This window comes from Manacus vitellinus, unplaced genomic scaffold (genome assembly GCF_001715985.3).
Source record: "Manacus vitellinus isolate BGI_N305 unplaced genomic scaffold, ASM171598v3 scaffold_15_pilon, whole genome shotgun sequence".
NCBI classification, from domain to species: domain Eukaryota; kingdom Metazoa; phylum Chordata; class Aves; order Passeriformes; family Pipridae; genus Manacus; species Manacus vitellinus.
In genome coordinates this window covers 17,344,778-17,369,976 of record NW_021939122.1, presented here as the reverse complement: position 1 = coordinate 17,369,976, position 25,199 = coordinate 17,344,778, and the positions used below count along the sequence as shown (strand labels likewise).

The 25,199-nt window shown below is 34.2% G+C and overlaps 1 protein-coding gene across 5 annotated transcripts in view; it reads right to left on the bottom strand.

Annotated features, from left to right (window-relative positions):
• The window catches only part of ATRNL1 (attractin like 1), a 464,278-nt gene that overhangs the window by 259,679 nt on the left and 179,400 nt on the right, over nucleotides 1-25,199 (bottom strand). For all 5 annotated transcript variants that reach the window (XM_029958558.1, XM_029958557.1, XM_029958556.1 and 2 more), the window contains exons 22-24: nucleotides 17,082-17,176; nucleotides 16,360-16,438; nucleotides 14,992-15,149 (exon numbers count right to left, since the gene is read on the bottom strand). In XM_029958558.1, the coding sequence (XP_029814418.1) occupies nucleotides 14,992-15,149; nucleotides 16,360-16,438; nucleotides 17,082-17,176 (332 nt within the window). The remainder of the gene's footprint in view (nucleotides 1-14,991; nucleotides 15,150-16,359; nucleotides 16,439-17,081; nucleotides 17,177-25,199) is intronic.

Sequence of the window (25,199 nt, the reverse complement as noted above, 5' to 3'; positions counted from 1 at the left end):
ACAAGTGAACCCATTTCAGTATTGTCTCAAGTCATTTTTTCTAAACCTCTTTGCAACTTTTACTATTCTTTGAACTCTGATGTTGAAACCAAAAAACCCAAGTAGAGCAAAAGGACTGCTCTAAAAATCTCATTTAAAACACTGTTCTTCAAGGCAACTAATCTTGTTTTATGTCTTTGTATTACTTTTCATTTTGTTCTCTTTGTATCCTGAGTTACTGTTTGAACAATATTAACACAAGAAGCACCAGCTTAGCCATAGAATTTTAAAGTATAATATTAGTATGATCATTTAAATAACAACTTGCTTTTGTGACACTGTACTTTAAAAAGTCTTTAAAAACCTTATTAGTATTATATATAATTAATAACAATTGAATCTTTCCCTCTACAAACCCTAGAAATATTATTGTAATGATGCAGCATTTACCATTAAGTTCCTTCTCATAGAAAACACAATTAACCTTAGGACATCTGCTATCATATTGTTAGCAAATTGTCGCTACTGAATCTTCCATATTTATCCGTTTAAATTAAAAATACTGAAATAAAAAAATTCCTTCCTCCACAATTTCCTTGATTTCACCACACTGACTGAGGCTAAACAAAGGTAACATTTAAACATCATGAAAATCAGTTTTAAAAATATGATCAAGCATTTAAGCAGGAGGTTATTTCACAAATATAAAAACCCACACACAAAGTATGTTACACAAAGTGAATGCAACTCCAGTAAGTCAGTATTCATGCTAATGGAGACAGCATGTAAGTGGACCTGGTGATGGTTTAACACCATGGTATCATTCGGTTTATCACTGTGAATGATAAACCATGAGAAAGCATCTCACAAATGAAACTCCATTTAATGATCGTACAGAGTATTTGTAAAATCAGGAGTATAAATTCACATTGGTCCTGTCATGATAAAGCAGCTATGCATTGCCATTATGCACACAGATTTCACTGGTTGCCTTAACAGATTTAATTCTATTATATAGAACAGAATTTGAGTTTGTCACCTCAAATGAAATCAATTTCCTGTTGAATTGTTATGTAAATTTTTGTTATTGTTGTTTGGGGGGGGTAGGGTGTTTGTTTGTTTTTTAATCAGAAGTCCTTGCCCTCTTCCATCTGGCTGCTACAACAGGTGTAGAATAAGCAGCACTAAAGCAACTTCTCCAAACTACACCAGCCAAGCATAAAGAAAAATACAAATGGAATGTGAGGCGTCTTAATGGAGTAACCGAAATTGTAGCGATAACAATGGTACTGAGCAATTTAATCTTCTAACTGCAAAATGATGTTTTGACAGACTAATAACTGTACACTGCACTGTTATTCTATTCAAAGATTCAAACTGAAGGTGAAGAACCATTAGGGTGGCCAGGAAGGGAACAGGAAATGAATCTTAAATGCAAAGAATAGAGCTTGCTTAGGCGTGTAAAAGGCTGACAGGGAATAGGATTGCCATGCATAAATACAAAAAAGGGGATAAACACCAGGAAGAATGAAGAGCTACTGATGTCATAGAAAATGGCTGCACAATAGCAAATATGTCTAAAAAGAATGACTATATTTATGGAGATAAAGGAAATTGTGAAACTATTTTAAGTTCAAATCATGAGGGAATCTGCTTTTAAAGACAGAGCTTATGAAAATGTTTGCCAGGTAACATATCCCGTTACATATCCAGAAATTACTTTAAACACACAGTTTTAGACATTGTTCAGGTCCAAATAATTAATACAGAAGAGGAACCAAAGAAGAGGTAAAATAATACCAAATAAGACAAAGGACTGTCAAAAGAATACGGTGATTGTATCCATATTCACGACATTTTCAAGTAGCTCTTATTTATATGAACTCTAAATAAAATTCAAAGGAAGTGGATGTAAGGAGATGAGTATCAGTCTTTACAATGAAACAAAGACAAGATTAAAATATACCAGATGAGTGTAATATTCCCAACTCCTCAGGATGCCTCTTCTAGTTAGAACGAAGAAAATTGATTACACTGCAAATAACACAGCTGCAATTGATTTTTTTTTTCTACCACTACACCACAGATGAATATAGCTAAAAAAGGTTTTCAGAACAAATCAACTTCTGTGGTTAATGCCCATAGAATATAAAAGAGGCGTTATTAGTTTAAAAAAACCCAAACAATCCAAGAGTGTTATCATTTTACAAAAAAAAGCATTATAAACTTACAGTAGCTAATATAGGTATGATGTGAATTAAATAGCTTTTTACTTTTTCTAATGCCTAAAGATAAGGCAACAGCTAAGGAAAAGTCTATTCTTGCTGGTGCATATGGGTCTTAACTACAAGAGTGTTACCTAGGGCAGAATACACATCTTTTGTTACATCCTCAGTGAAGAGCTGACATAAGCACTTCAGAATGTCATGAATGTCTTGTGTTTGGGATGAATGCAGTGATAGAGTTACACCAAGGCTTATGTTGAGGAGTATTCCAATAATACATCCCCAACGAGAAAGTAGAGTCAAAAAGTTACTGTTAAACTTTTGAATGTACATTTTATGGATCCTTTTTCCACTGACATCTCACCTCCTACTCTGCAAAGTCTAACAGTAACAATAAAAAAAATTGTAAATCTTCCACCCTTATATTTCAGTTTAAATGCAGTTTTACACTATTCCCCCCTTTCATCCTTGCTGCTACCAAAGGATCATAGAATCATTTAGGTTGGAAAACACCTCTAAAATCATTGAGGCAAACTGTTAAGAGATGTACTCCATCCTTGATCTTTCCAATCTCTTGTGTATACACACAAGCACTGTCAAATTTTCAATAAAGGAATGTATATATAAAATAATAATGCCAAAAGCGGGGGGGAGGAGAGAGACTATTCCGATATAACATTTAAGTAACATTTTATTAAGTAACATTTAAGTAATATTTTGTTCCTTATGAAGGCAGATATAAATATTTGGTTCAAAAGGCCTAACTGGATAAACATCAAAAGAAACTGTCTTGTACTTATATTATACAACTTACTATTTAAAATAATGACCTCAAATTTTAACTAGTTTCATTATTTTCAAAACCTTGGGGTTGGAGGGACTTTCAAGGAGAATGTAGTAAATTGCATTGAATTCTTCATATTGATCTTAATGTTCTCCGTAAACTCATTGAACTCACATTTTACCACATAGTAGTAAGTCACTAACTTTGAGTTTCTTAAAGAGATGGCAAAAAAAGGGATCTCACTGCTGTCTCCTACTACTTAATCAGTAGGTTGCAGAGAAAATGGAGTCAGAGTTTTCTCAGAGGTGCACAGAAAGAGGATTAGATACAATGAACATAAACTGCAACAGATACAAGGAAAGAAAAACTGACTAGACAAGGATCTGATCAATCAGATCTTACTTTGAAGTTGGCCCTGATCTGAGCACGGAATTGGACTGGAGACCTTCAGAGGTTTGTCTCACACAAACTATTCTCTGTTTCCCAGACCCAGAACTTGTGACACTTCCATTAGAGATAACTAATAGAAAAACTTCATTATCAGTGAAAATTAGTCATTTTGTAAATCTCTTATATGTACACAGCAGACAATTTCTAAGACACTACCACTGAGAATAAAGCAAAACTAAAATTACCTTAAATGAAAACAATTCAAAGCCTGCACAAAGATGGTATTAGGAGACAAAGGAGTAATGATGATTCTATACACATACAAACAGCTTTTATTTCACTCATTTGAGAATATCTGACAGCTTGAATGGTTTTTCACTACCTGGCCTGATAGTTAATACGGCAATTTAAACAAGACTGCAATCTGTAACAATGTCAGTCTTGTGTATTTTTCTTGTCACTGTAAGGAATAATAATAAAAGGAAAAGACAAGAAAGTAAAATGAGGACATCATGAAACAAAAAGAAGAGGAAGGAAAGAAAGGCACAAGATTCATCTTCCCCCAGTTTATGTAAGGTATATTAATCAAGGACTAACAATGAAAGACTGGAACAATGAATAAACTTCAAGTAAGATAAACAATAATGTTGGACTGGAATAGAAAAATCTGTAGAGCACATTGGTCAAAAAATTCATCTTATAAGCTTTAAGAATATGTTAAAAACAAGTATTCTACAACCAGCAGTTCTTACACATTTTCACAGATCACTACGCTCCAATCCACGTCTAGATCTCCTAACCTATTCCCAACAACATACGTAGCAATATGAGTAACAGAACTTACATTGTTTCTGGATATTTTCCTCTTTCTACATGCAAAGAAATTGTATTAGTCCTTCTGGCAAAACGCTCACTTTGATAAACTAGAATAAAAATTCAACATGGTACATATTAAATTTTTAACTAATGCAAAATGTAATTGCAAATAGAGATTTGTATTTGTACAAATGTGTTTCTAATGCAAGGCAAAGCAAGATTCTTGGATCTTAGTTTTCTAGTGTTATTTAAAGTTTTTGTCAATAACTAGCAAGAAAATAATATCATTATTAATATTTTTTATTTGTCATGCTGAGGTAAGAAAGTGAAAATAATAGTCACTCACCAAGTGTATGGGAGGATAATGGGAAGGTAAGAGAAGTAAAAACTGCATTTGATAGAATAAATGTGGAATCAAAGAACGAAGATCATTCTCAAGGATGCTATTCTGGACTTAGTGACATTGAAAAACATTTGGGCTATGGTAGATAGTCATTACATTCCCAATGCTGTGATGAAAGAGTTATTTTCCTCCTGGGTGTATAGAGGAAAATATTGAATGTTGCAAAAAGTATGGATTGGAGTCACAAGAATAAAGAGCAGAAAAGACGGAGCTACGGTTGCTCCAGTTCCTTAGGCAGCACAGCGTGCCCATGCTGCTGAAAAGCACCCTTTTTCTGCCCCCTCAAGTACATCATTACATTTGTATCCAAAACAGATGCAATCACACTCATAAAAGTATGCCAGTTCTGGCTTCCACAATTCCCAAGGGATACTGAAATATTGGAGAGTTCAGAGGAAAGCTAGAAGAATGACAGTAAGTCTGAAGAAAAGCTAAAAAAAGGTGATAGAAAACATGCTATTTACAACAACATCACATCCTTTATAAGAGGAAGATCTTCTTTCTAGAATAAAATTATATTTAAAGACTAGCCCATGGAAAGCTACATGAATCAAATGTTTTTAAACAGTGGCAACAATTGACAGAACCATTTAGTAGCAGTCAGATGCACATCCCATTTTTAGAAATATTTAAGCCAAGAGTGGATTTTTTTTTTAATATATGGTCTAGTTCAAACAGCAATTAATTTGTGAAAGCCTATGCTTTAGTTTATGTCTCATGTCAGATTATATGACCAAAGCAGCCCCTTCTGGATTTATCATCTATGAGATATAACACCTAGGTAGCAATGAAATCAAGTGCTTACATGAAAAAGTAATGACAAGTAACTAATGTACTTAAAGTCAGATTTTCAAAAAAGCAGATGACCTGCAAGCTTTCCACCCTCTTCCTTAATATGCTTATCTGGCTATCTATGTCTGATAATTGTTTGTATTGTCTCCCTGAAGGCACAGAATATGTTTCCCTAATATAGACTAAGCAGTTGATGGGTTCTCTTTTGGTTTCTTTAAAATGCATTCAATTAGCTTTTTTGATAATAAAGAATTCAAGAGATTTTTAAAATGACATCATTATCACAATTTAAAGGTCTTTAAAGCATTTCAAAATAAAAACCAACAATCTGTATTTCATAATAAATACAAACAGAATCATGACCCTAATATTGTTTTCCACAGCCTAAAGAAGTGAGCTATAATCCAACAAAGAGCACAGCAGCTCCCCACTATCTGTCCAACTAACAGTCGAGTTTGCAGGTCTGAGTTTGTCTTCTTGCTAAACAAAAAGTTTGTGATTCTACTCCACTTTGTGCTATTCCTTCTGAGTTTCTCAGGAAAGGCGTTCGTGGACTTTTGACTTCCCCACATCCTCACACTGGTTAGCTCAGCTCAAACCATATATGCATTAGTTAATCCACGAAGAACCACAGAATGGCTTTGGATTTTTAAATCCTGGAGTCTCTCGGTGAGTAATATAATACTTTCATTTTGTTATTTTGTCACAGAAATTAATATATTGATTGAATGGTTAAAAGATTAACCAAGCTTTTCAAAAAAGAGGTCTACATGAAATATCTTTTCCCATCAAAAATACCTTAAAGAGATCCTAAAGACCAACATATGGCAACTATTTTTCATTCTCAAGGATTGTCTTCTAGTAGCAAATTCCTTGCATCTGTGAGTGCAGTAGCTCCTACAAATTAGAGTGCCATTAAAAATACTGGTTCACTGAAATAAAACAATCTTAAGCATGAATGTCTGCTTACTCTAAGGTAGAACTCCTTACTCTAAGGATGCTGATGGCATCTTAGCTCACTCCTGAGAACGTTCCTGCAGATAAAATAGTCTCAACTTTTGAAGCTTCAGTGCTTTTGGAATGCTGGGATTTAGAGGCCCCTGCAAACTAAGCTGTAAGAACCCCTACCAGTTTTTAGCTAGTTTGCTATGGCCTGAGCAATTAAGCTCTGAAGCTCTAAGGAAAACTCCAGGGCTCTATTTCCAGTCTATGCTGTCAAGGTTACCTTGTGCTAAAAACCACTTTTTCCAGTTTCACTGTCTCAGAGACAGTTCAGCATGACATACCTTGTTGGTTCAGTGCTCAGAGGTCAGATTTAGAGCCCTCTGTTCACGGCACAAGTTGAAGGGCAATCCCATGATGCACATGAGCTCTGGTTTGTGTTTTTAGACCAAGGATTCAGTTAGTCCAGGCACCTTGTAGCTCTGAGTGACAGTTCAGAGCAGCCTGATCAGCAAAACCACCTGTACCCAGAGGAGCTTAGGAAACCCAAAAGGTAATTTTCCTAACCCTGAAACTCTTGTCCATCTCAGGACCACAATCATGTTGGTAAGGCCAACAAGATTGTCATCCCTGCTCAGCAGATGTGGGGTTCTTGAGACATCTACTTCACAAACACCCTGCAGAGAAATTTTTAACCTGATTTGGGGCCACTGACATTTTGTTTACTAAGAAATGTTGAAAAACATTGATTTGGCAGAAATCCAAATTTAAACAAAAATATAAGAAACGGAAATCCTGCACGTTGTCCACATTTATCTACACATTCCTGATCAGAGGGGGCAACTAAGGTTTCTAGAACTGACAGTCATGATAAATGGGTTGAAAATATCTATTCTCTACCACTAGCAGCTTCCTATTTCCATTCTGATTCCCTATGAGCCAAACATTTACTTTCAAATAATTCTGAAGCCACTGAGTATGACCTTTAAAGGCTTCTGCAGTTTAACAAGGCATAGATGTTTCCTTCAGGGAGAATCTTAATATTTGAAAGTTTTTTTTCTTGTTATTAAAAAATAGTTTCTATATCCCATCATAGGTTCCCTCCCAAATCCCAAGAGGAATAAGTGATTTATTTTTCTATGGCTAATCATAAGTCCTGAATAAATATAAGCTACCTTTAAGTAACATTTTTTTATTTAATTCTGAATGTTCTAACAACATTTTACTTAATTAAGTATATAAGTAAAATGGAAATTACAAGAAAAATCTCAATATCTACTTGCTAAACATCATAGAGATAATTTTTATTAGCAAATAACCATAACTATACATCTCTATTGTGTTATATAGCTACCAGTAGATGGTGCCTTGATCTGCCTGGAAAAGAAAGCTCCATACAACTGGCACATCAGTTATAGGAGTTCTTATCTCAGACATTCAAATTATACACCAATTAAAACTATGCATCACTGAGGACTAATTATCTCTTAATTAGGTATTTTGGTTCCCTTAAATCATCAGCTGAACTATTAACAGGGCTTCTGCTTTCTGAGAAATATACCAACTATGTTAAATATTTACAGATATTCTGGTGGCTCATATTAAACCTTTTCTAAGGTGATTGGAAAAAGAAATGTTCCCGGGAGAATAATGAAATTAACATTTACATTTATTGGAGTGGTGTAGAAGTTGGCACAATATGGCTGGCCACCTTATTCTGGTATATTTTAAGACAAATGTTAACTGTTCTACCGTTATTTTTTGAAGTAAAAGAAGTATAATCTAATCATCAGAAAACACCTCCTCATTTTAGCAATACCTTAGGATTCATGAGAAGTATTTTGGAAAATGCTATATTGGATTTGGGCACATCAAGCTTTTTGGGAATATTATACAGTCTTGTGATTTATTCTCCATACAACTGACCTTGCAACTACAAGAAAATAAATTATAGATATTACAGATAGTCCATTTTCCAAGACAAGAACCAGTAGGTTTCTGGTGTTACATTTGATTACCCCAGAAAGAAAAAAGGTAACCATAACTACTGTAACAGTCCACATTTGAGTAGTAATTTTCAACTACTTTATAAAATGCAATAATTATACATGTAACAGATATACCTGTAATAATGTAACTATGACAAGAATTTTTAACGATGGTATTTAACGTGTTGAAGAGCAGAATGGAATTTAGTTTTAGAAACTAGCAATACAAAAAATGACACTTTACTTTCAATGCTGCTGTCCTACTGATTTCAATTTTAAAATAATTTTTAATTTTTTCACTTAGAGCAGTTGTTTTTTTCCAGAAATAACTGTAGAGAAAAATGTCTATTTAACATATTTTAATCGTATATAAAAATAATCCTAGGCATGATATAAATCCGAATCTCCAGACCATTCTTTTTTTTTGCTAAGCAAAGTGCCAGAAAAGTGATTAGATGAGCCACTATGACAAAATATTGAAGCACAAATGTATTATCAGCAGCCGGGTGGTCTGTTTTTGTATATATGTCCATTTTAGGCTATACCTCAGTCATCTATAAACGAACCCACCCTGTTGAATAGAGTTTGCCCTCTATTCCTGGTATTTTTCTGTTCCTAAAGAATTTCATGCTCCTCACTGAATTGTCACTAAATGGTAGTTCAATGGATTTCCCCAGTCTTTGTTCGTGGTATAATGCTTTCAAACCTTTTTTAAATAGGGATTTTATATTTACTGTAAGAAAACATCAAAGTTGTTTTGGAAGTTAATGCATCCACTTCATCATCAGTACCTGTTTAGTGTTTCAGGAATTATAGTGTCTTCACACATTGCTATATGCAGTTACTCAGCAGACTCTATGAAAGCCATTAAGGCACTTAGAAATTGAATTGTTCACCATAAATCATAGGGATTAAATTTAGGTATGCAATCACTCGTGGGAAGAGGTTCTGTACAAACACAATATGTGGAGAAATACATATTTTCCAAGAAAAGTGTCCAGAATCATGACCTTAGCAAAATACAGAAAGGTCTTAAAAGTCAAAAAAAAAAATGCTCTGATCTTCATTTGTTAATTTAGTAATTAGGCTGTGCTACTGTTGTAAATTCTAATGGCAGTGACTGACATGTTTTACTTCTTGGAGCTTTTACAACCCATAAGTCATTCATGAATGTTAAAAACTCAAATGAACTCCAAAACAAAACAAAAGAAGCTGAAATAAATTATGCTACACAGTATATTCTATTACAAGGGTAGATATGCTTCTTGATTTACATTACACTCCTTCTTCAGTTGCTACAGGCAGGCTATTAAGGGTGGAAAGAAAATCAATTCTGAAACAGGAGCCAGTAAACTGAAAGAACACTAGTTTCAGCTTAAAAAAAAAAATCACTTGAAAATTTATATATGAAGTAGTTTTGATTATTTGTTGTGCTACATACAAATACAATGTAAATCTTCACCATAATTCATTATTCTGTTCTGGTATACAAACTAATACAGACTGCCAAAGACAGTTTTCATCAGAAACAACTGTGCAAAAAAGATAGGACTCAAAAATATGCTACTAAAACTTGCACTAGCCTTGTTTAAGAATATTACATTTCTTTTTCCAACACATTTGGGGATTCTCCATGTACAGTAACATCATGTCTACCTTCACTGTTACAATAGTTGTTCTATGCCGTGGAAACATGTTAGATTAACTATGCTATGTTCAAAAATGTATAATAAGATTTATTCTTTTTCATTAAATGCAAACCTAATTTTGCCAGGGAGTGCTTTGCTGCTGAGGTTGAACTTATAATTTAAAATGACCCTCCCAATTAAAATTCAGACACTTGTGAATCTTCCATTTACACTTTAGGGAGGAAAGGAGATAACTAGTAGAAAAGTTGTTATTATTATCTCCAGATGCAGCTTTAAAACTGGTAGAAAATTTTGCTGCTCAGGTACAAGTTGAGATCAGCTTTACAAGTTTGACAGTTATAAAGAGATAGAGGTGCACAAAAGCAGCTGATCCAGAAGCAGGAATGCTATTGCTGTCTTTAGGGACAGTGATCAGCCAAATAGGCAGGACAGCTTTTTAAAGGTATTTACTTCTTCCACATTCAGTCAGTACTTCTCAGAATATGAGAGCAAATGAGGAAAAAAATAAAATACATCTGTTACCATCTTCAATGACAAAAATCCCTTGCCATAAAATTAGTTTCCTGAGACTGAAGAACACATTGTGACTGCTGTTAGTAATATTTGCATAGCTGTCAGAAGCCCAAGCTTCATGACTGCTTACTACTTCAGGGACTACTGACCATTACTGAGGTGCTGGCTACTACAGTCTGTTATTGCTTTTCAAGAAATGTTACAGCCTTCAAATTCCATTAACAGTGGAATCTGAATTACATCTACTCTCAAAATAAAATAAAAATGAGCAGAAACAAGTTATGTGGCTTTGTCACATATTCTGTTTAGAAATCTGGTCTGTGTAAGGCAACAGCATTTTCTCATGGAGTCTTCTTTAACCGATATATAAGACATGGTACACTTAAAGGGTTGGGACTGTCAAAGGTAGTAGAGATGGTAAGTCTGGATGATAAATCATGTCATCTTACTTGGACATTTGAACTTTATACAGACTTCCTCTGAAAAGATGCATAAACTACTGGTGCTCAAGAAAGCCTGGCCAGTTAAACTTAAGGGTCTTTATCCATCCTTACTTTCCAGTCAACTCTTACTTACAGAAAATGGAGAAAAAGTGTGGTATAAACTGTTCCAGTAATTCAACAGAAAATATCCAACCTTTGTGTGTCAATATATAGCTACTACATACTTCTGAGAAAAAACTGGTACCTGCCCATATTACACCCAGGTCTATTTGTGGAAACAGCTCTAAGCTGAAGATGTCCTATATCACCATCTTTCTAATGACCCCTCATGCAGCTATGTCACATTTCTGCTTCTCCTTTCTTGAAGGAAAAAGATATTTTATAGCTAAATAAAATGCTTTTAGCATCAGGAAATTTAAATGCAGTGTTTTCCCTCCAGGGCTGCAGAGCTCTCTCCCTGCCTGAGCACCCTGCTGTGTGCCCGCAGCCATCACAGACACAAGGGTGTGGACTAATGGGAACCTAGAGTACATTTTTATAAAGAGAGAAGCAGTACATGTGAAACTGAGAATTTCCTACACAGTCTCTATGTTTGGCAAGTAATTCACTGCTATCCAGTGCTGAAGAACTTGTATTCTGAGGTGATTAGGATCACCAGTGACAACAATAAAATGGGTCACTGGGTTGTTGCTAGTGGAGTTATCACAGATCAGCACACTTAAGGAACTATTTTTATTGACACAATCACCACATACACTTTTTTCAAAGCCAAGAAATTGTATCTCAAAAGAAGATATTTTGTGTTAGAATCACCAGGGATCAACATTTTGGAAAAAAAAATCCAAGCTTGCTGAATCGGTAACACGAATAATAACACTACTTGAGGAAGCAACTGTGAGGCATTGATTCAAATAAACAATCACCTGCTGGGATTTATAGTTTTTCCTCATAGTCATGAAAATCTTGATGAGAAATGAATGCTAAAATAGAGATAATATAGGTGACTTTGACAGAAAACGAAACTGTCTTGTATAATGAGGAGGGCTGCTCCTTCTCCTTTAGAAAATAAAATGGTAAGAGCAGTAACTCCAAAACTCAAACCTTCCCAATGGAAGACCCAAGTAATCTTAGCTCCAGTGCCAGCATAACAGGAGGCACCAAAGGAGAGTGGTGAAATGCATATCAATAAGACAACTTCAAACACCAGTTACAAAGGAAGTAAGGTCACTACTTCTGCTTCCTTAGGAACTCATTCTTTGTAAAATGTGTTCTCGACAAGTTGTGATGAATAATGGAAATATGGAAGACTAGTACTCAGACTGTATTTGAAAAACGTTAGATGTGCTGGAGGACTTAGTTCTCTACAAAAGTTTTGAGAAAAAGTATGTGCCAAATTTCATAGTGCTATCTTACTTATTCCAGTGAAAAGAATACCTCTCAGGAAACTACAGGATTAAATACAGCCTTCAGTACTGTGTTGATATAAAATATCACTACATTTATACCCAGTATGATATGACTCATGCTTGTGACCATTTTAATGAAAAGGACTACAGTGCAAATAGTTCAGTGTCTAAGGCCTCTTACACATAGGCCAGCTCCTGTGGCATCCAAAACTCTGCAATAGAACACACAGCCAACTCTCTAATCACCATGAAAAGGTAAAGTTGGTTAATTGAGGAAACTGCTTTCTAAACAATTTGAAAATTAACTCAGAGATCATCCAAAATAGTTCTCCATTACAATCCAGAACTCAAATCCATCAGCAGTATCTTGACTCTCAAAAAATCTTTTCTTCAGTATAACAGTTAAGATCATTTTTTTAAGTATTATCATCCTTTAAATGGATACTAAGAAAGTAATAGACTAACATCAACCACTTGAATATTTTGAAGGTGAAATCTAGTATGCTAAAAGACGTAGATGTAGAAGAACATAAAAAAAATAACCATGAGCCCATTTAGTACTGGCCTTGGAAACTTCAACCTCTGGACTGTGATGGCTTCCCTCTCTTAACCCTAAGTCATAGGAAGATCCATATATTTTTAAAATTTCTGTTATGTGCAGAATCATAAAATTAACATAAAATGAAACTTGTTTTCTCTGAAAAGCTCCCTACTCCATTTATCACTAGAAGATGTTATCCACTGCTAGAGCACCAAACAAAAGAAATATATATATGGGTAATATGAACTTCAGATATTTCCTTGGAAAAGAACAAATAACAGCATAAAAAAGGTTGAGAGTTAAATAATAATCTTGTCCATTTAGGAAAACAGAGGACAATATTAACATCCTAAAACAGTTTCCCCATTTGGACCTTAGCATTCCTTTTCTGCTGAATAAATTTGAGTGACTTAATTTCTAGATGGAAGAATCTTTTTATGAAAAGTTAGCAGGAGAGGAAAGGAATGCAATAGTCAAGCACCACCACCTCTGAGGCAGAACTGTCTAGACTGATGAATTTCAATGTACTTCAAAAAGAAATACAAAAAAATCTGTGCAACAATGGCAGAACAGGGAAGGGGAAAAAAAAAAAAGAAAGGATGTAACCAATGATCAGGGATTCCCTTCATCACGCATTAAAACATATTACCATAAAGGTGTTATGCTGCAGTGGAAACAGCACTAGGAGCTGCAATCTGCCAACATCTGACAAAGAGCTGCACATCTTAGGAATACACCACCTTAACAATGTCTTACAGTGAGGATACAGGCACGTTCCAATGGTAAAGGTGAAAGGAGCGTGTGATGCATTTACAGCTTAAATTGCTTCACGGGTTTGTTTAAGAAGGCTATTTGACCACTGAACTTGTTCTATCCTTAGAAAGTGGGACAGAGTGTAAAAAATACCCCTAGTAGGAGGAGTAAAAGAGTTAGCCTTCAGGTGTTTTTTGTATAAACTAGTATATGCATAAATGTTAAAAAGCTGCACAAATTTGTCCTTTGACACTGTGTAACACAGTGAACATTCATTGTATGATTAAGCAAACTCTAGCTTTGCTTAACACAGTAATAACATTTCTCTGACAATTACTCAGAAGATGACTGCTTTAATCCAAGACTTTATCTCATATATATATATATATAAAAAAATATATATATACATATACACATAAATCAGGTTCCATATTTTCGAAAAACATGGGGTGCTTTTTCCCACCAAAATGGAAATCTGTAGAATATTTGTATTTCTGGTTAACTGGCAAGTATTTTGAGCTTGTTTCGGTTTCCTGAGCAGATCACTAGGACTTATGAAATTTTATTATCATTTTAAAAATTTAATTTTAAAGAATTAATTCTGTAAGGGAGTTATAGCCAAAAACTCCTTATCCACATAACAAGCTCCTTCATTGATGCAGGGGATACAAATGCAGCTCTAGTAATGGCAAATATAAATATTGTTGTAGCTTTAGAGGCCAGGGAGGAATCATGATTGCATTGATTTTTTTGAGTCTGCCACTACACAGTGTCTCAGTACTCCAGAAAATACTGAATGAAATTGCTTTCAGTGAAGCCAAAGAAGAACATAAATTCTAATCAAACATACTTAGTCTTAACTGAAGTTTGCAGTATTGCAATCTGATACAGTCATTCCACATTTAAAAAAATCAGAGGCTAAGAAAGCTAATCATTACCAAAAGATTACATTCAAATATCTAGGTACATACGTATTTGTATACCCTATGCTGAAGTTATATTACAAATAAACATATATGTTCAATAATTTTAACTTCAGATTTTAAAAGCAACAGCCTGAAATCTGATTCACTACTAAAAACAAAAGCATAGAATTATTTAATGGTTTGAGTTGGAACAGACCTTAAAGACCTTCTAGTTTCCACCCCGTTGCCATGGGCCCAGCACCTTCCACTAGACCATGTTGCTCAAGGCCCCATCCTGCCTGGCTTTAAAATCATGATAATAATTGTCATCACAATATAACTCTTATACACAGAAATAAAGCATGCAAATAATACTATTTGCATAACTTCTGTATGAGCAAAAGCCTGAAATTCAATGTAAAGCTAAAATAACATCTCTATAAGTACAAAACAGACACTAACCTGTATTTTGATTGGCCAGGAGAAATTGCTGACATAGACATAGAAGGTGATGTTTGGGTTGCTTCGAAAGTTAAATTTTTCACAGGAGAAGCTGTCTCTGTATTCCTTAATATTAGCCTTAGAAACAACAGGAATCTCTTCTCCAGATATTGTTCCAGCTTAAAAAAATATTTAAAAAACCCAGATGTAGATATTATGACAAATCATCATTAGAGGTGCCAAAGTAAATTTGTACAAGAAACTTCAATTCTTAATTATTTTTGTTGTCTTCACTCTAAAACTTAACATCCCCTTATTATAGTTTACATGGCACGTTAGGTATATTCCATATACATACAGCGAATTCACAGAAATTGTTACTTTGGTTTCAAAAGATTATATATGAATCATAAAAGCGGCAGAAGTTACGTGAATTTTAGAAGAAAGTTGTTATAGTCAGCCGAACAGATAATAAGCTTTCCTCTATAATTTACTTTTTCTTACAGTAAAAACTCATAGCTCATTAGAACCTGAAAGTGAATTTGTCTACATCTTACATGGTTGCTGTAGAGTTTTTAATTGTTCATGAAAGCGTTAATAACATAACTACTAATAAATATTTATCATGTTTTGCAAATACATGGATGATTCTGCTAAATTATAATAAAGGAATAAATAAAATTTACTAACTAGGGTATGCTAAAATACTTCAGAATTTCATTGATGAAGAATTTCATGAGTTTAAGACAAACTCCGAACCTTCTTTAACAAGATTTTTTTTTGTCTGATTTCATTTTAAGCATCATACTTCTCCTTGGATGTGTTTTCAGAAAGTCAATAGAACCAGTTCAGAAAAACCATCTAAATAAAGCTTCTCTTCCCTCTTCTTAAAACAAAGAAGAGTAATGGGGTTCAAAGTTGGAAAAAAAATAGATAAGCAGCTGCTTTTATCAGCATACACAGAAGAACTTTATTGTTGGATATCAATGTTAAGGTTAATAATTAAATTTTTAGCTTGAACACTGAAACAAAGAAATAAAATCTCAGTCTCTGCAGTAGTTAAGGAAGCAATTTATCTTAATTAAAATCACAGCATTTCATAACACAGTCATTCCAAAAATTTAAATAGGCTACAAGCTTTTCCCACCAAAGCAATTTTAATTGAATAGGAGAGAAAGTCAACATATTAATGAAGCTTTATTCAGATTGCAAATTATCATCTGAGGTTTAAATAATATAATTAATAACAGCATAATGATAATGGCAAAAGAACACATTTGGTAAAGTTTTATTATCAAAATTAGCAACAAAGAGACAATCAGGTTAAAATAACTTAGAGGATCATGAAATCGTATGGGAAAAAAACATCATACCAAAACTCACTCTCACCTGTAGAACCAATAGACCATGTAATATTGAGGTTGAAGTTGTTTGATGCATTAATTGATATGTCCAAATTTTTATTTGACTAAATTAAAAAAAAAAAAGAGAAAAAGTTAAAAAACCTATCAGAATGTATTGCATGTAATTCTATGCACATGTAGCTCTATTGCACATAACTGAATATACCTTTTAATTATCTTACGGTTTTAATTTTAAACATAAATAGAAATGGTAATTGCCAAAGGCAATTCTCTCTTTTGCTTCATAAGAACATGGAACAAGGAAACATATAACTACACCACTTAGCTTTTTAGATTTTGCGAACAATAACAATCATTTTCTTTATGAAACGAAAGAAAAAAACCAGATGGCAAACGCCTACATTTTAATCACAAGCCAAAAATTATTTTTCTCATCTAAAAAAAGATTTCTTAACTGAAAGATATACCCCTTTATTTCATCTCATAAAGATACTAAAACTTATTGATGGGAGCAACAATAAATTAAACCAACTGATAATTTTTCAGAGTATTGATAGAGCCGAAGTACATCTACCATTTAAGAAGTTTCCTCAGTGCATGCATGAATAATTTTTCAGTTCTCAAAAAGATTTGAACTATCTCTAAAGCTTTGTAGACACTTGGGAAACCTGTAATCAATGTCAAATACAATGGAAATCTCAATCATGACTCTTCAAAACTTGACTGAAGTTATTAACATTTTGTTACCTGTTCTGGATTTGCTATAAAGTTTATGGCAGTGTGATGGCGGTCATCCTCTTGTAATAAGCTGAAGGTAAACTGGTAGTCAATCAAAAGGCTGTCTGTGGGGGAAAAAAAAAATTAAAAATAATAAAGTGTATACATATTATTATATATTATGCAAGCACATAAAATTTACCATTTACATTTATTTTAAAATTCATGGAGTAATCTACAAGTCAGAACTACTCACACACATTTCACTGCTTAAGTATTTGCACTATAATGTCTTGAAGCAATTAAAAAATAAAATTAAGTGAAGCAGTAACCAAAAAAATAAAATCAAGAAAAAATAACTAAATAACTAAATTACGCATAACTTGAAATAGCCATTCATTGTGATTATTCCAAAATACAGTATCAAGTGTTGTTAGAGTGTTATTAGTTCCTTAATTTTATTCTGAAATAATTATTCAAATATTCTGTTCAAAAATGTACTTAAATATTTATTTCTTTATTATAGTCATGTGCTTTATGGTGTTATATAAATAGTTTACACTGCTCCATCACTATAACACAACTTTAGAATTACTAGGTTTAAAAATTTGGGGGAAAAAGTTGCATCTACACTAATATTATATAGCATGAAGGCATGATATTACAGTAAATAGAATTGCTAATAATTTAATGGCACAATGGAACTTTTAAGAAAAATTACGTGATCATCAAGTGTTTCCTTTCTAAATTTTAAAAGATTTTGTAACTGGTAAGTGATATAAATGTTTCATCCACAAGAAACAAGTGGTTGTTCAGTATTCCTCAAAAAGACTATATTTCACTCCCAACTGGCATTTATTCTACACATTTTTCTTTCAACCTGTGAATGGAACAAAGTCTGCCAGGCAGCTCCATGCATTCTGTTTCCATCACTGCACACTAACAACACCCTAGAGCTGCATAGGTGCAGATGAGAGAAACAGTCATCTTCAGATGGTCCAAATCATGCTCCTTCCTGAAAGGAGCAAAAAACATTGGGACAAGGCAGAAGAGGTGAGTTTTGAGTTATCCTGTTGTGTTCCTGAAGCTAGAGGAACGAGATTAACCCTTACTTGGGTCATTGCTCAAGGAATGACGGAAAAGGGACTTTTCTGCAGGGGGAAGGGGTAGAAGCAGACTCATGAGGATGAATCGGGTTTCCAGCACCTTCATAATGTAAGTAAAAAAAACAGTCACAAGAAATGCTGCAATTCATAGAGGGAGCCATGTAGAATCCCAGTAACAAATGTTCAGTACAGTCAGACAGTTGGGAATCAGCAGAACCCCCAGAGATGCAAACTGTGTTAACAGATAAATGGTTCTTGTTCAACAGTTGTGAATCATAGGTGGGTGTGGTGGATGGATCTTGAATGCTCTGTTACACGGGCAGATATCTTCAGCTCTAACAGAATAAATCTTCTAAATCTTTGACCATTACAGTTCTACAGGGATCAAAAGATTATTTTTAACCTCTGTCACAGGAAATAAGGAGATGAATTGTAAGTGTACATGATTAGATTATTATTTTATACATGTTAAAATATGGTTAAAGTGTGGCAATTCATCTTTGATGCTACATCCTAATGAATCATTTTGAAGTTCTGTTTTGATCCCTGTCTTGATGGCATTCTGCTAGTCACCACCACCACACAAGCAGTACGTTAGAAAGAAAAACTATGTGATCATAAAAACAAAATCAGTAAATACAAAGAGAGTGAAAGATTAAGCCAAAGCAGAAAAAAAAGCTGTGTCAGCCTTTTGCTGGACTCAATAGTTTCCTTACTGCTGACAATCACCTTTCCTGCAGCAACACATCATCTGAAAAAAACCCACTCTTGTATCTCGTGGGAAGGCTGACATAGAAAGAGAAAAAACCTTTTGGTCAATGAAGCACAAACACAGTCCATACTATTGTCTTAGTAGTTAAAGAAAATGGGTTTGGTTTGGTTTGGGTTTTTTTGTTTTGTTTTGTGTGGAAGGAAAAGTAGAAAATAAAGGTTCATAGAATCATAAAATACCTTGTGTTGGAAGGGACCCACAAATGAGTTACATGAAAGGAATTACCATGACCTTCAAAGGTGAAAAGTTATGCAAATCTGGCTGTGGAAATTGAATTAATAAGTCTCATTGACTCTACTGTGCCATATCTACATGTTTAACAATAAGATTACTATTGCACCAGAACACATTTGAAGGTAACAGGACAGGAAAAGATGGCAAGTAGAAATTGACCCCTATTTAATGGATTAATAATCCTTTAATAATCACAAGCAGCAAGGCCAAAAGGCTGGGGATAATGTACAGATACACTAAATCTCCTGATGCTGTCAGCTTGGAGTCTCGCAAAATACAGATGACTGCTTTAGCATGATTCTTTGCAGATTTTTTGTAAAGGTATGGTTGACCAGCACCATAGAATGCACTCCTACAGAAATTCTGGCTACATTAAGGGCTACAAGATGCAAGAAGCAGCATAGACAAGCCTACTGGACAAAGTATCAACGATTTTCTCACAAGACATGGCAAATTACCATTTAAATATGCTAAAGCCTTCTAAGCCCAGATTGTGTCCTCTCAGAGATGCAGAGTATCAATCAAAAAACCACCAGATATATATAGTTAAGGTCCCATCAAAACCCCAAATTCGGAATAGACATAGGACTCTTGCCTCCTTGTAATATGAATGAACAGCTCTTTTGCATACAAGTTTTAAAAAAATTTGGTCATTTACTTTTAAAACATTAGGAATCTTTTTTTTCTGGGTTTTGTTATTGTTTGTTCTCATTATTTTAAATTTATGTTTTACTTGATAACAGCCAAGAAAATATGAACTTATTTTTCAAGGAATGCAGGAAAAGTCCTTACATTGATAAAAGATGTTAAACTACACGGTCTCTCATAAATTTACTATCTGTAACAAATAAGTAAAATACTTACACTTTTTTTTTACTGCATTTTTACCTACAGTACACTTGAAAGAGTAAATTGTGAAAAAACAGTAAGGGTTAGTTATATATAGAGCCTTTTATACCCACAATATCCCAATTTACACTAAGCCAGCCCTAAAAACTGAAAAGAGATCTTCACTAAACTATTCAGAAGCACTAACAAACATAAATTATGGCCTTTAATTGCACAGAGACCTGCCATAGGACAACCCATTAAATCTCTGACCATAGACTGGATGCTGCAAAGCAGAAACACATCTCTCCATAGACAATTCTAATTCAGGGAAGATACCTAAAGTGTGTATGACTTGAATGAAGCAGACAGCACTGCCTCAATGCAGTTATGTGATTCAACAGTGCAAATTAAGTCAGGTGCAAATGAAAGAACACACAGAGTAAGCATTCCTTCCCATCTTTCTGAGGACTGCAAAAGTATGCTGAAGAACTTTCATAGCTTGGAGAAAATGTTCACTTTCATACACAGGATATGTTCTGGTTGGCCAAAACTTTAGGAAATATTTGTCTGAACCTATTCTTAACCTTAAGTTCCCAAATTTCTGGAAGTCTCTAAAGTTAGATTTTATTAGAACACAAATTAGTAGAACTAATTTAAGGGGAAATGCAAAGTGAGAGTACAAATGAAAAGGGATTGTAAAGAAGACCCATTGGATCCTGCTGCTGTCTGTCTCACTATCCTTTCTCACTCTGCCCATCTGTTTCATTCTATATCTTAGGAGACTCTTCCCCCACATGTATTCAGCAGCTCTCAGGGAAATATCACCTCCCTCTCCTCCAGAAGGCTTCACCTTCCACAGACTGCAGCAGGCAGAACAGCTTTCCTTCCCACTGCCAAACATCAGTCACCGTGTCCCTGCAGCAGAGCCTTCTTTTCAGAGTTCTCACTAGGAAAATGTATTGTAGGCTGCCTTCTTTTTGTTAATAATGAACTCAACTCCTCCTACTTTTGCCTGGTAGGGTGTGTGCCCCATCACCTTAGTGTAGGCAAGGGAGAAGCAGCAGGGAAAAGAGATTCAATTGACACAGAGAGAGAGAGACTCTTGGAAGTCAAATTACAGTGAGGAGGGGGGTGTCTTACAGTTTAATTTCTGTTTCCAGGCATGTTGTTTCATTTTGTCTAAGAAATCATTGGGTAAAGTATAAAAAGAATGTCAGGAGATAAGAACACAATGCCATCCTGACATCATCATTGGTCAAATATAACAAGGACTTAGGGTTATTGAGTTTTTTCACATCTCTATTTTGATTTCTTAAAAACCCTTCCCTGGTTTCACAGTCAAAAAGAGTCATTGAAATCAATTCAAAACACCAGTAATGAAGGCATGTGAACAATAATTAGGTGAAGAAAGATGATTAATTAAAAAAAGAAAATAAATTTCAAAGCAATCCTTTAACCCTAGTATTGCTGTTAATTTTCAAGAAACCACTCTGTTTCTTTAATGAAGGTCCATGACTTTTGATATGGTTAAGATGGTTTAATGTGGAAGTTTTATACTCACATCCAGCAAGGATCAGACCGATTCCCATACTCAAACTTTTGTATTGGAAGAAAACTGTGATTTTAAAAATGTTAGAATATTCTCAAAAGAACAAAGGTCAGAAAGAAGCACTTCAGTATTTCTGAGTGCCACTAGAACTCTGTGAGAATATATAATTACACTGATAATTATTTAAAAAAAAATTAAATTGAATATGCTTAGTATAAATTTGTAATAAAGTTATATATGAAAAGGTATGTTACAAGGAGTATTAAGACTGTAAAATGAACCACTACAATCAAGGGTGCCTTGAATTATTTTTGGGTGAGTGCTCACCTAATGGGCAGCTATTCAACATTTTGTTCTATGTTCAGTACCCAGTGTTGGGTCCATGCCTCATTTACTACATGCTACACAAGCCCTTTTCCAAAGATGGAATTAATTTCTAATGTGGTTTTCTACAGTATTCATCACTATCATTTTCTAAGTTCTTCAGAAAAGTTAATGAATTTGTTACAACATTACTGTAGATGAGAAGGTATTATTAGTATCTACAGGACAGAAAATGAAACAAAGAGACCAAGGACAAAACCATCCATTAAACACGAGCAGCCAATTTGAAATACTTGGAGTTTGATTTTTCTTACTACTTTGAATTATATAATACTACACATGAACATTGTTATTTTACAGTTCCTTCCATCATTCATTGTAATTCTTTCCACAACAAACAGGAAAGGAACATACATTCATCTTTCCATTACATTATCCCTGATTAATTTCCTAAAAAATTCATTCAGTGCATTGTAGAGGAAAAGTTCCTTGGGATCTAGTATTCACCCATGCTATTCAAAGCTGTACAATCATGGCCTAGGAAAGAAGCAAATAAAAAATTATTGTGACAGCAACCTTAATTCTTCCACTTTCCTGCACTCACTGACTATATAGTATATTTCAACAAAGGGGGTCTATTAAGTAATTTAAGAATCAGGCTGGAGTAAATTCTAGAGAACCATTTTACTTCTGAGCTAGCTTTTGCCTTTGACCAAATCATTCCAAGAAATCATCCCAGTTCACATCATCTCTCAGAAAGAGGGAAGAATGATCCTGGGTTCCCAGAAAGAGAGCAAGCACATACATAATTGGGCACAGTCATGGCTTTTCTAGCTTTGGTCACTGGCCATTCTCCCATGGCTCCTGTCATGTAGTTTCTTAAAACACATTTCTAAAACTGAACAAAATGAGAAAAGATTTTCATACGTACATAGAATTTCTGAGAACTATATCTATTCATTTTAGTTCCAAATTTAAAGTTCAGCAAAAATTCTTAGTCAAAAGTAGTGCAATGTATGCCAGCCAGCCATACAAACAGAGCATGAAACCAGAACAACCCACGACATAGTCTCAATCCCAGTTACAATCTAATATTCATATTTTATAAATGTTAGGTGAGAATCACATGATCTTTACCCAATCGGTGACTAAAGTGGGATTTTTTCACTTTTTTTTCTGATAACTAATAAGATCTATTTTGTGAATAGAAACCTCAAAATCTAGTGCTGTTCTATTTCTACTTCTTGAAATCACTTAAAGTTGTAAGAACCTCCCTCATGATTGCAACTTCAGACTCATCACAGTCAATCTTCCCACAGTTTTCTATTAAAGGATCTGTCTATTCATGCTGATTCTAAAACTCATACTCTCACCTCTTCATTGCACAGGCAGTTTGTCTCTCTCCTACTCTTTCTAGTGATTGTTCTGTATATGCAGCAAGAGTCTGTTGAGAACAGAACTATTCATATTCCTCTCTATCAGAACAAATGCTGCTTTTGAAAACAAGCTCCATTATCAAATGCTATAAGTCATATTCATTTGTGACCAAAAGAAATTCTGCTTGTATTACACCAAAGTCAGGGGGTTACCATCAGACCTATTTTGAGTCAGCATAATTATTTTGAACTTTCAGAGCAGTTGTCTGATTCATTCCTGTCTTCTGTATCCACTGCCTCATTTCCATTGTTATATTGAATATGTTGGTGACTGACATTACTTGTTCATTGTGATAAAACAAAAAGTCATTTACTATGAAGTCTTTACTAAAAACTTTCATTTTTCTAAATGTAATCCGAGCTCAATGAGCTTCAAAATACCCCAGTACTTACTATTTATATGCCTTTTTGCCATTTAAAGAAAGAGCATGTGAGAATGAATTTTGCTTAAGTTCAAAATCTTTAAAAACATAAGCAACAGGAATTCAATGCTTCTTTTACTGTACCCTAGAAAAATGTACTAGGCTAAAAAGCTCACAGAAAGACAAAGGGATTAGTGTCATTATCAGCAAATTGGGTAACTAAATTTTATTTTAAACAGAAATCTTTTATCTTATGAAATTTTCAACTGCTATTTAGAAAAGTCTAATAAGTTGTCAGTTTTGATCCCAAGGGAGGGCCAGATACAGAAAAATATGACCTGTACTAGAATTTTATTCAGCTAAATTTTGCTAGCTGTCTATTTTTACTCTATATTGACTAAAATTTTCAGAAGATGAGTGACATCTAAGACAGGTATGCACTGTGTTCAGAAGAGTAACTCTTGATTCTCTTTAATGAATATAGAAGTTAATTAAGTTTGGACATGTAAGTGTTGAAAAGCTAGTTAAGCAAGATGTATCTCACCATAACTGTCACAGAAGCAAATATGTAGGTATGAAAATGTTATGATAGTCAAGGGTAGACTAGTTGCTGAGATCTAAAAACTGAGGTACATATATAATAACCTGAGGTGTTTTAAGCATGCGGTCTCAAGATGATGTTCCTAAAGTTTTTAAATCACAGACTACAGCCAGATCTCTCTTTTTCCCCCCCTAGATATTACATCAAACTCTTAACTGAAAACATTGGAACAACTGATGAGGTTTCTTTGAAAAGCTACAGGCCCTTTTCAAGCTCTGCTCAAGACCCTGGTCTGTAAACAAAGTCTGGAAAATAGTGACTGGAATATTATGAGCAAAATACTTGTATAAGAAGCAACAACAAAGCAAAGTGAGTGCACCAACTTAAACATCAAGTTTAGGAAAAAGTCGAGATGTCTCCAATGATGGAGCATTTCAAAACTCATGGCACAGCCACTATTATTCATCAAAAGTATAAGTGCTATTACTTGATAGTAAGGAATGTTCATTAAAGGTACTTTTGTCACAAGGGACAATCTTTGTAATACCTTAACTCTTGTAATATTCTTGAAGTGTTAGAAAAGTGGGAGAAAAATGCAAACAAAACAAAACCAAGAAGACCAAATCTCATTAAAATTATTACGGAAGAAATTCAAATTTCTTCAGAGTGATCTAAATGCATCACCACCTTTATAACACTCATTAATATTACAACTCTACCATGCAATATCATTTTTCAATAAACTAGCATCAATATTCACTAACCTGATTCTAATTTTTTCTTTAGTTTATATAGTCTATACGCACTGAAGAGATCTCTGATCTCTTTGTTCTGACAACAGAAGTGGCACATCTAAGAAACAACAACATTAAATTATTGTTTGAGTTCATGTATTATTGCCAAAAAGAGATGTTTCTTGTCATACAGTAAATGAGAGCAGTCAGATCTTCATGTTATTTTAAATCTTGCTCTTATAATGCTCAGTTTATTGTA